Raw genomic sequence first — 12,518 nt, 5'->3', positions numbered from 1 at the left:
CATCAGATTAGCAGAGTAAAGATGACTTTTTTTTTTTTTTTTTTTTTTTTTTGAGAGACAGGTTTCACTGTGTTGGCCAGGCTGGTCTCAAACTCCTGACCTCAAGTTATCCACCTGCCTCGGCCTCCCAAAGTGCTGGGATTACAGGCATGAGCCACCGCACCCGGCTCAAAGATGAGTTTTTAACAAAGTGTGCTGGGATAACTGGGTAGCCTTTATCTCTAAGATGGGAGGGTCTTGAGCAGAGAATCGACAAGATTGGATTTACTTTTTAACAAGAGCACTCTGACTGCTATGGTAAGAAGAGTCTGAAGGTGGAGTGGAGGGTGAATGCAGGGACGCAGTTAGGGGGTGACCCCAAAACTCCAGGAAAGAAATGGTAGGGGCCTGGCCCAAATGACAGCACCCGAGGTGATGGGGAGGTGGCCGGATGCTGCAAATGATTTGATGATAGACCCAAAAGATATGGAGAGTGAGAGAAGGAAGGTCAGGGCGGACATAGCGTTTTTGTTCTGAGCAATAGGGAAGGATGGAGTTGTAAAAAATGGAGATGGGAAAGATCAGAGGAGGAGCAGGCCGCAGGGAAGTAGGAACATCAAGCAGGGGATTGGATCCAAGTCTGGAGCTGGAGGGAGCGATCCGAGATGGAGATAGGAATTTGGGAGCCATCAGTGTGGAGATGGAGAGCCATGGATAGCCCAGAGCCACCCAAATCCAGAAGTCACAAACAGCAGGAGACAGAGCCTTGCCCCACTCCTCCTGGCAGCCCACATTGTCCCTGGGAAAAACCTGCATACACTGAGGTCTTCTATCTATAAGGCCACAGTTATGTGGGAACAGAGTGCTTCAGGGGAAAGGGCACACATTTACTCCCTGGAGTTTGAGAGCAATTTGGTATTTGAGTCAATTTGTTGTTGTTGTTGTTGTTTTTAAATTAACCTCTTGAAGAGAACAAATAAAAATCCAAATGACTGACTGGAGGGCTGCTGGGAAGAGGGGTAGTCCAACAGGCCTGAAGGCAGATCTGTAATTGAAAATGGGTTCAAAAGCTATGTGTAATATAATCTGTTCGAAAAGTAAAACAGGGGCTAAATTTTGGAAACGAATACCTACATATTCCTGACACAAGGCCCCCGAGGAATTTCTTTTTTTTAGGAAGTAGGAAAAAATGGTAGCAGACTTAGGGTTGACTTTAAATATAAAACTATGTGTGAAAAGAATGATGCCAAAAGTTAAATAATATGCTTTTCTCGCTCTATGAATGGTTTCTGGGGCCCTGGCTATATATAAATGCTGCGGTAGTAATGGAAATCTCATCTTCCTAGGACACAGCACCCTCCTACAGAGAATGTACCTCCTATTTATGTGTACCACACAAGCAAAAGAGCATCTGCTAAAACATGGATTTATTTGTGCATTACTGTCAAATATGATCAAAGACAAAATTCTGATAGCTTTGATGATTATCTGTAGTACTAGTGACAGAAAGAGTACTTGTACAGAACATATTCATGTACAAAGTCCATCATTTATTTAGCACTAAAATCAAATTATAAAAACATCAATTCCATCTTAAAATAGGCATTTTAAAAGCATTTCTGTGGTTCTAAGTTTGCCTCAAGACAATCTAAGTTTGTACCTGCACAATCTGGATACCCAAATCCCTCTATAATTTCCAATGACAAAGACAATTTTTGCTAGTTGTGGAGTGTCAGAGGGGAAGCAGTGAAGCCCTGCGAACGGTCTAATGGGTCCAGGTAATGCTGTTTCTTTCTCAACCTGAGGTTGCATCCTTGATCTTCAGGAAAAGAGATTTGTGCTTGCTTAAACAGGTTCCAGTAAATGGTCAGGAATCTTCTATGCAATAAGGTTGCAAAATTTACTGAAGAGGAAAAAAAAGCACAATGGAGCCTTCTTGCTCTCTTATTAGGTTTCGAAAACAGGGCCCTTCGCAGTCAGCAACCAAGTCCTGACTTCTGGATGTAATGCAGGCTGGTTAACACCCCTTAATAACCACTTTGCAATTCCAAACGACTCCCTGACAGCTTTTCTAGACAGGGAGTGGAAGAAGTGTGCGGGTGCTCTTAGGCTCTCTGAGGCAAAAAATGAGCTGTTTAACCATTTCCCTTCTGGGCTGACTGCTGAGTTATGCAGATTCCAGTTCATTAAGCCCTGAGTATAGAGTATGAGGCCAATATCTTTTCTTTAGTAAAAGCCATGCTATTTGTCTGCCTTTCTCTTTTCCTCCTTTATCTGGGCGACTGTTTTTGGAAACTGGGGTAACTCCCTGCAGGCAGGCAGCAGGAGATAGTCAGGCCAGCATGGTGGGGTGCTCTCCTCTGTACAACCATGAGGAAGATGAGGCAAATAAGATCGAGAGAACATTTTGTGACCAGGCGAAGATGACCCAGTTTGTACCTGTGCTTTGTGGCTAGCGAAACTGTACATCTGGAGCTGTCCAAACTCCCAGACACAAGGAATCCCAATCTCAACTCTACTGTGATATATTATATGGCAGTGATTCTTATTTAGGAAGGACTTTGATTTCTCCTTGGCCGTGGGCTTTTGGGTTAAAGGGCCTGGGCTGTGGGTCAGCAGGGTAGGACAGTCCCAGAAGACGCACAGAGCCAGGGACACCCACATCCTCCAGCATGTCCAGTTTCCTATAATTCCCTATGGTCACAGGAAATAAGCCATGAAATGGGACAAGATTCTGGTTCTGTACAAGGTCAGCCAGCTCCTATCAAGGACACATGGAGGGATAAGTCTACAAGGAGCCATTCTGTGTTCTTCCGGCCTTCAGTCTTCCATATCAGTGAATTTTCTCTTCTTGTAATTCTGAACGAGGTTGGAAGCTGTGATCTGAGAAGCCTGCCCCTTCTCCCAACACTGAAAGTCATTCAGTCCTTTCTGCCCTGTTTGAAATAAGCCCCTCTCCATCTCGTCTAGCCTGGCTACCAGGGCTGAAGTGTCTTCGTTGTAAGCATTCTGTGAGGAGTCCATGATGCGGCGAAAACGTCCAATAAACGTCTGGAAAACAAGGGAGTATGAGAAGTCAGGGTTGACCTCACACTCCACAAAGTCATATCCATTTTTATCTCAGAACATTTAAATGGCATGAAAAGAAAGAATGATGTGTAGGACTCAGAAGGAGGTCTGAATTCCCTCTAGCACCCAAGTAAGTTACTGCACATTGCCAAGCCTCGATTTCCTCATCTGTGAAGTGGATTGTTATGAAAATCCAGTAAGTTGTTAAGAAAATCAATGAATACATGTAATGCACCTAGCAAATGGCTAGCACACAGCCAGCTTCCTGAGAAACTTTTGCCATTATTAGCATTGTCATTAGTCATTAGTAGCAAATGCTTCTGTCCCAAGAGACAGAAATGATGGTTTCTTCTAACAGTAACAGAATAAAAAATAATTATGAAAAATTAAAATAAGGTTATACCATAAAGGATGGGAACAGATGTATAACATTGTTTTGTCCTGGAAAAGTAATAACAATATGAGTTATTGTTTATTACACGGTGTTACATAGTTTTACCACAACTCTATAATTTTGGCACTATTATCATCTCCATCAATTCTTACAGGTGAATGGATGTCTAGAGAGGTCAAGTAGCTTGACCAAGTCATATTACTAGTTCATGGCAGGGCCAAGCCATAACCCCAGAACAAAAGAAGGAAACAAATAACCCAATAACTCTTGTATTTCCAACAGGAACCCTCAGGCCAGGCCTGAAACTGTGTATCTAAGTGCCTGTCATCTGTAATGCACCATCACCCTTTTTTTGTCTTTTTTCTTTTTAATAGAGATGGGATCTCACTATATTGCCCAGGTTGGTCTTGAACTCCTGGGCTCAGTGATCCTCCTGCCTTGGCCTCCCAAAGTGCTGGGATTACAGGTGTGAGCCACCACACCTGGCCATCATCACCCTTTTCTCATTTCCTAGAGTTCCTGCTGGCCTCAACTTGTAGCAAGCAAATATGAGTAGTAGCAGACAAGTCATATTAAAACAAAGTGTGTGTGTATGTGTATATCTATAATATATAATGGGAAGACAGTGTAACTGTAGGCTGACCTGGAATAATAACAAACTAAATTTACAAGTCATACACTGTCCTGGGTAAAAGTAGTATCTGGGGCTGGCTCCTGAGATAGGTGCGGCACCACAGGTTTTCACACCCATTACTTGCCTGCAGCAGAGACTGGGAAATGTCTGCATTCTCGGGACTGTCAAAATGCAGGAGTTGGGAGCCAAACCCGTAGAAATGGGGCCCCATTTTGTGGAGGTCCACCACATTGGCATCCGCACTGAACACCGTTCTCCAGCCCTCCTGGTAGATCTTGGGGAGTTCCACAGAAAGGATCCGTCGCTTGTTGTCAAAAAGTCCTTTTGCCAGCCACAAGGGGAGTTCGAGCTTGGAACCCTGCAGCATGCATGAATGTAGATTTTAAAAACAGACAAATAACATAGGAAATGTGTGTGACGAAAAGGAAATATACATCACCTGAGCAATACTGCCTTTTCTCTCTGGGGGAGTGGCCGTCAAGCACAGAAGACCTGGTTGTGACTTGAAGCAATGAAGTGCGTGGTTATATGATGATGGAATGGAGAGAGAAAATGGACTTATACAACAAAAACATGGTGGAGAACAAAAATGTAGGATAAGAGAGAGTCTTCTAACTAACACAAATAAAAACTGTCCAATTGTAGACACTTCAGAACTACAGTAAACATTTCCTTTTTCTTTGAATACTGAATATTTATTCTAAATATCCACTTGCTGAGTGCCTGCTATGTGCTAAGCACCCTATTGGGTGCTAGGGGTCAGAAAGAAAAATAGGAACAACCTGAGCTGGGGTGGCAGCCCCTTCCCATCCCACATCACAGCTTCAGAGATGACAGAACACATGTCTCTAGTTTTTAAAGCCTCAACAGAATTAGAAAACAAGATGAGGTGGTCATGACAGACCAGAAATTAAGAGTCATAAATCTCCAAAAAATCAAAGGCAAACAACTGGATTGAGTGAAGCAGTAAAAGCCAAACACTCTCACAAGGGAGAACTGTTGCAAAAAGATGGGAATAGCTTTGTAGGAGTGGAAGCAGAGCTTTTGGCAAACTGCACAGGACTAGACAGATCAACATTGAGTTCAAGGCTGCCAGCACCACCAGGACATAAGGGCCTAAGATCTGAGAAAGAAGGGACAGATGTAAGCCCTCTATTTGACACCGAATAGCAGAGAAATTAGGCGCCAACTTTAAGATAAATTTAAAAATCAAATGGAAATTCCAGAACTGAAAAATATAATAATTGAACCTAAGAAGTCAAAAGATTAAATCAAATTTAACATGTTTACTGGACTGGATATGGATGAAGAGAGGACTGTAAATGGGAGAAAAGGTCAAGAGAAAATATTCAGACTAAAGCATCTAGAGAAAAAACAGAGAAGAGCCTAGCCTAAGAGATGTATGAAATAAGGTGTAAAACAAAGAAAAACTTCAACATGCATGTATTTTAATGGGGAGGAGGGATAGGCTTAGGCAAAATAAATGTCTGAAGAGATAAAAGCTATACATTATTCAAAATTAAAAAAAGATACCAAACCACAGATTCAAGGAACATTATAAATAACAAGTATTAATAGAATAAATACTAATAAAATCACAACTAGGCATATATTACCTGAATTGTGAGACCAAAGACAGAGAAAATCTTAAAAACAGCTGTAGATGGGAGTGAGGAATACATTGCCTTTAAAGAAGGAACATTAAGAGTTAAAGCCAACTTCTTAGCCGGGCGCGGCGGCTCATGCCTGTAATCCCAACACTTTGGGAGGCCGAGGCAGGCAAATCACCTGAGCTCAGGAGTTCATGCCTGACCAACATGGTGAAACCCTGTTTCTACTAAAAATACAAAAATTAGCCAGGCATAGTGGTGGGCGCCTGTAATCCTAGCTACTTGGGAGGCTGAGGCAGGAGGCTCACTTGAACCTGGGAGGTGGAGGTTGCAGTGAGCCAAGATCATACCATTCCACTCCAGTCTGGGCGACACAGACTCCATCTCAAAAAAAAAGAAAAAAAGCCAACTTCTTAACGGAAACTATGGAAGCCACAAAACAATGGAAATGGATTTTTTTAATGTGCTAAAAGAAAATAACTGCGAGTGTAAAATCTTATACCCAGTGAAAATATTCTTTAAAAGTAAAGGTGAAATAAAGGCATTTCCATAGAGAAAGTATGCAGAAAAGAGTTAATACAGTAGGCCTGAGACTGCTATCTTAGCAAGGCCTGCTTGTAAGGTTGGCCCTTGGTTGGCATCTGGGAACTTGGATTTCAGAAGAGGGATTCTCATCCATCCCAGAACCAATGAGAGTGTGCCTGAACTGTTTGTGGAAACAATGCGATTCATGTTGAACAACTGCTTTGCCTCTGGAAGTCTGAATTTTGGTCTGTGCTGGACAGAAAGTGCCACATGAACAGCCTCCAATAAAACCCTGGGGACTGAGTCTGTAACAAGCTTCCCTGGTAGACAGTATTTCACACATTTTATCAGAATTCAAATTACTGGAGAATTTAAGTGTGTCCTGTGTGACTCCACTAGGAGAGGACTCTTGGAAGCTTGTGCCTGGTCTCCTCCAGACTTTACTCCATGCAACCTTTCCCTCTGCTGATTTTGCTTTATATCCTTTTGATGTAATAAATCTTAACCATGAGTGTGACTATATGCTGAGTCCTTTGAGTCTCCTTAGTGAATCATGAAATCTGGGTTGGTTCTGGGGATCTGTGACACTGACAGAAACTGAGAATTATCACCAGAAAGAAGATCCAGAGTAAGGGAATTCTGAAGAGAGAATGAAAATGATTCCAGAAAGAACTATGGAAATGCAAAAAGAAAAAAAGAGTAATGAAAAGAATATGTAAGTGGATATATAATAATAATGTTTTATAGGGTTTTCAATGAGTCAAATTAGAATACATCATGATTAACACAAGTGACAAAATGGGTTTAAGTGTTCTAAGATTCTAGTCATTTCTGTGAAGTGGTGAAAGTAGTAACTTACATAACATTCTTTTTAGTCAAAAATGATTGTGTAATATATTTAAGGTAGCCACTAAAATAAAAGAAGAATAAATAACTAAATAAACTAATAAAAAGGTAAATGAATAGCAAAATAAATTTGATTAATGCAAAAGAAGTCAAGAAAGGATAGAAAAAGAAAGCTAAAACAGATGGGACATAAGAAAAAAGTAGGAAGGTAAAAATGAACATAAATATGTCAATATTAAATTAAATGTAAATGGATTAAATATACTAATTAAAAATCAGCACACTGAATAAAAAACAAAACCCACCTACATGCTGCTTAAAAAGAGACATACCTTAAATATGAAGACACAGAAAAATTAAAAATAGGATGAAAAAATGTCATGTAAACACTAATCAAAAGACAGGAACATTACTAGAGATAAAGAGGGACATGTGACAACAATAAAAGGGTCATTATATCTACCAGAAAATTAATATTTGTCTAAATTAACAGAAGTAAAAGGATAAACAGACAAATCCATAATCATAGTGAGAGACTTTAACATTTTTTCAATAATTTTTTTTTTTTTTTAGAGATGGGGTCTTGTTCTGTCACCCAGGCTGGAATGCAATGGTCTTCTAGGCTCAAGTAATCCTCCTGCCTCAGTCTCCTGAGTAGGTGGGACTATCGGCATGTGCCACCACACTCAGCTAATTTTGCAATTTTTTAATTTTTCCTAGAGAGAGGGTCTTGCTATGTTGCCTAGGCTGATCTCAAATTCCTGGCCTCAAGTGATCCTCCCACCTCCACCTCCCAAAGTGCTAGGGTTACAGGCAGGAGCCACTATGCCTGGTCCACATGTTTTTCAGGATTTAAAAAAAAGTAGAAAAAAAAATCGCAAGGATAGAGAATATCTCAACAAAACAATTAACAAATGAGCTAATTCACACATACAGATTATTTATTGGACACCATGACTTCACATAGACATCTTTTCAAGTCCACACAGAATGGTTAAATTGGTCTTATGCTTTGCCATAGAGCAAGTCTCAGCAACTTTCGAAAGACTGAAATCATGCAGACTATGTTTTCTGGCCACAGTGGAATCAAGCTAGAAATAAAAAAAATGGTAAATGGCCAAATCTCAAAATGTTTGAAATTAAGCACTAGTCTTCTAAATACCTATGGGTCAAAAAAGAAATCACAATAGAAATTAAACAGTTTTTTAAAATTTTTATTTATTTTTTTGAGACATTATCTTGCTCTGTCACCTAGGCTGGAGTGCAGTGGTGTGATCATGGCTCACTGCAGTACTGACCCTCCAAGGCTTAAATGGTCCTCTTGCCTCAGCCTCCTGAGTAGCTGGGACCACAGGTGTGTGCTACCATGCCTGGCTTTTTTTATTTCTATTTTTTGTAGAGTTGGGGACTCACTATGTTGCCCAGGCTGGTCTGGAACTTCTGGGCTCAAGTGATCCTCCCCTCTCCACCTCCCAGTGTTGGGTTTATAGGTGCGAGCCACCGTGCCTGGCCTAAAAAGTATTTTTAGTTCATTGATAATGAAAATATAACACATCAAAACTTATGAAATGCAATTAAAGTTGTACTTAAAAGAAATGTATCGCTATGAATGTATAAAAGAAGATTGAAAAATTAATGACCTAAGTTTCCACCTCAAAATGTGGGTGTGTGTGTGGGGGGGGGGAATAATAGAAAATTAAACCCAAATAAAGTAGAAGGAAAGAACTAATTAGAACTTAATGACCTAAAATAAGGTACAAAAGAGAAAACTAACAGAGTCCTAAGTTAGTTCTTTTAAAAGAATAAAAAAATTGATAAGACTCCTGGCAAGGGTAATCAAGAAAGGGAGAACACAACTTATTGATATTAAAAATAAAAATAAGGGCACCACTGTAATCCTACTGACATTAAAAAGATAGTAAAGGAAATTCTGAACATTGTACTGATACCATTGAAAATTTAGACCAAAAAAAAAAAAAAGATACAAAAATTAGCTGGGCGGCTGGGCGTGGTGGCTCAAGCCTGTAATCCCAGCACTTTGGGAGGCTGAGATGGGCGGATCACGAGGTCAGGAGATCGAGACCATCCTGGCTAACACGGTGAAACCCTGTCTCTACTAAAAAATATAAAAAACGACCCAGCTACTCAGGAGGCTGAGGCAGGAGAATGGCGTAAACCTGGGAGGCGGAGCTTGCAGTGAGCTGAGATCCAGTCACTGCACTTCAGCCTGGGTGACACAGTGAGACTCCATCTCAAAAAAAAAAAAAAAAAAAAAACTAGCTGGGCATGGTGGCATGCGCCTGCAATCCCAGCCACATAGGTGGCTGAGGTGTGACGATCACTTGAGCCTGGGAGGTCAAGGCTGCACTGAGTCATATCACACCACTGCACTCCAGCCTGGGCAAGAGCAAGACCCTGTCTCAAAAAAAAAAAAAAAAAAAAAAGTAAAATGGTCAAATTTTTAGTTAAAAACCAATATACCAAAATGAACACAAGAAGAAATAAAGTCTGAATAATCCTATAAATGAAATTAAATGTCATACGAACCTTCCTACATAAATCTCCCAAGCAGAAGGATTCTAAAGTATTAATGGAGACACTCTGCACTCAAAGAAGTGGAACATGACTCCCTCCTCCTTCAGTGAGTGATAATGACTTCCGTCCAAAGAGTACAGTATGAAAACGTGGAGCAACCTCATGAACATTACCTCTGCCAAGGTTCAAATGAACAGTAAAAAGTCCTGTTGATAGTAGGCACCCTTAATATGTGATGAAAATGGCACTTTGCCTGCCTCTGTGGTCTTCCTCCCTAAAGCTGATAACCAAGTCTAATCCTGAGAAAAAAGAATAAAAACAAAAACAAAGGAGGCTGGGCGAGGTGGCGCACACCTGTAATCCCAGCACTTGGGGAGGCTGAGGTGGGTGGATCACTTGAAGTCAGGAGTTCCAGACCAGCTTGGGCAACCTGGTGAAACCTTGGCTCTACTAAAAATACAAAAATTAGCTGGGTGTGATGGTGGGCACCTGTAATCCCAGCTACTTGGGAGGCTGAGGCAGGAGAATCGCTTGAACCCAGGAGGTGGAAGAGGCTGCAGTGAGCTGAGATTATGCCACTGCACTCCAGCCTGGATGACAGGGCAACTCTGTCAAAAAAACAAAAAACCAAAACCAAAACACAACTACCCCAAAACCAAAGATTTCCAATTGAGGAACATTTTACAAAATACCTGACCACCACTCCACAAAACCGTCAAGGTCATCAGAACAAGGAGGTCTGATGAACTGTCAGGAGGCTAAGGAAACATGTCTACTAAATGCAATGTGGTATCCTAGGTGGAATCCTGAAACAGAAAAAGGACATTAACTAGAAACTAAGGAAATATGAATAAAGGATGGGCAGCATAGAGCCATGTTTACCAGTGTGTATGGGAACGAAATCCTCATTTGCTAGGATACAAAGTCAACAGATAATGTCTACATCCAAACAACAACAACAACAAACAACAACCCAACAAGGTAAGTTTAAGAATATTATTTAGAAATACGGAGATGAATCTTAAGACACCACTAAAAAAGGTACATGAGCCCTGTGAACTTGGAGGGGGAAGTGGGAAAAGCAAGGCAGGGCCTGTTATTTTTTCTTATAAATCTTTTGGTACTATTTGACTCGAGGAGGAGTCTCGCTCTGTAGCCAGGCTGGAGTGCAGTGGCACAATTTCAGCTCACTGAAAACTCCGCCTCCTGGGTTCAAGCAATTCTCCTGCCTCAGCCTCCGAGTAGCTGGGACTACAGGCGCCCGCCACCACAGTCAGCTAAGTTTTGTATTTTTAGTAGAGATGGGGTTTCACCACGTTGGCCAGCATGGTCTTGATCTCTTGACCTCGTGATCCGCCAGCCTCGGCCTCCCAAAGTGCTGGGATTACAGGAGTGAGCCACCGCGCCCGGCCTATTTGACTTTTAAAACGTTGGTTATGTATTACTTTGATAAAAATTAACTTGAAACAAACAGACCAAACAAAAAACACCGTTATAAACAAAACAGGTGAAACAGGAAATCCAACATAATCATCACAAGCCCTGTTCCTGGGACAGTTTTATATTTGAAGCCATACGACCTTTGGTTCCGAATCCCAGCTCACCACTAACTGAAGCTCCTGGCCAAGTGACCCAACGTTTCTGGCTGTTGAAGGATTAAAGGGAAAAGCTTACTCCCCACACCCATCCATGCTGGCACTAAGTAAGCCCTCAGTAAGTGGGTGCTGATCCTGTCATCATTATGCAGGCATGAATCTAGGAACTTGGGGTTCCCACTTATCACATGCTCTTACAGAGCCCAAAGCTGTTTTAAGGCAAACATAATCAGAACTCTAATTCTGAAGTATTCAGCTGGAGTCAATCTTCAAGCATTCAACACACGTTGCAGGGGTTAGGGGAAGACACTAACGAATTTGGACAGTTTCAAAAATGAAATCAATGTTGGAGGCGCTTGGCGACCTAGGATAAGTAGTTTCACCACAGATGTCGAACAACAAGTCTGGAGACCACCCTGAGCGCGACGAGACCCCCGCCGAGTTTCCAGGTAGAAGTCGTTAGCGCCTTCGGCCCTGGCTCCATGAAAACTACAAATCCCAGGGGGCAGCGCGCCCCGACGCGGCGTCCCAGGGCCGCGAGGCCCGCCGGGAGCTGAAGTCTTTCCGGGTGGGACCCCGCACCCAAAGGCTCACCTGTGGGACGGCGTTGTCAGTCTCGGCGCCTGCGCTCCGCTCCAGGAAGAAAGCGCCAAGGCGAGGCATGGCGGTCTCCGTGCGCACCGGCAGCTTCTCGTGGGACATCAGGATGTCGTCCAAAGAAAGAAAGTTCTCCTCAGGCCCCAGGGCACCCGACTCCACTCGGAAATAAGCCTCCGACATGGCGGCCACTTGAGCTTCTCCGCTTCCACTCGCGTGATTCGGGGGAGCCTCAGGGAGTTAGGGGTGTACAAGACGGGGAGGCGGACACTGGGCAGGATGGTTGGGGTCAGGAAAGTGGATTGAAACTCGTTTCCCGCGCCCGGGGACGCGTCAGACAGGAGCAGTCGATTCGGGCGGTACCGCCCAGGCAGAAGCAATCGACCAAGTCTGCAGATTTAGAGCAGTGGGACACAGCACGGGAGCGGTAGGTGGGGGCGCCGGAAGTTCTCTTCCCTCCGCTTGTTGCCCAGTAGGGGAACATTAGGAAGAAGCTGGAACGGTTGTTGAAGCTCCTGGACCCATTTGTACTGGATTGTGTTCATGTGATCCTTAAATATTTATATGAAGTTAAAAACACTTTGCAACACTTTTAGGGGTTTAAAATAAAGGCATCTTGTGCCCGTCGCTCCAGGCCTAAGTCCAGCTCTTTCCTACAGTTTTTTTTCACTATGCAACTCCGTTAATCTTGATATTTGAAAGAAATGTGAGACAAAAACTTCCAGCACTATCCC

The 12,518-nt window shown here is 42.5% G+C and overlaps 1 protein-coding gene across 1 annotated transcript; it reads right to left on the bottom strand.

Annotated features, from left to right (window-relative positions):
* Positions 1-1,389: 1,389 nt before the first annotated feature.
* On the bottom strand, positions 1,390-12,130 carry GINS3 (GINS complex subunit 3). The gene is made up of 3 exons (XM_007993518.3): positions 11,782-12,130; positions 4,201-4,434; positions 1,390-3,030 (listed from the first exon to the last, which is right to left on the bottom strand). Exons 1-3 carry the CDS (start codon positions 11,965-11,967, stop codon positions 2,800-2,802), a joined length of 651 nt encoding a protein of 216 aa, XP_007991709.1. The 5' UTR covers positions 11,968-12,130; the 3' UTR covers positions 1,390-2,799.
* Positions 12,131-12,518: the final 388 nt, after the last annotated feature.

This window comes from Chlorocebus sabaeus, chromosome 5 (genome assembly GCF_047675955.1).
Source record: "Chlorocebus sabaeus isolate Y175 chromosome 5, mChlSab1.0.hap1, whole genome shotgun sequence".
Taxonomy (NCBI): Eukaryota; Metazoa; Chordata; class Mammalia; order Primates; family Cercopithecidae; genus Chlorocebus; species Chlorocebus sabaeus.
Note: the sequence above shows the minus strand (reverse complement) of the source record. Positions and strands in the feature narration are given on the sequence as shown.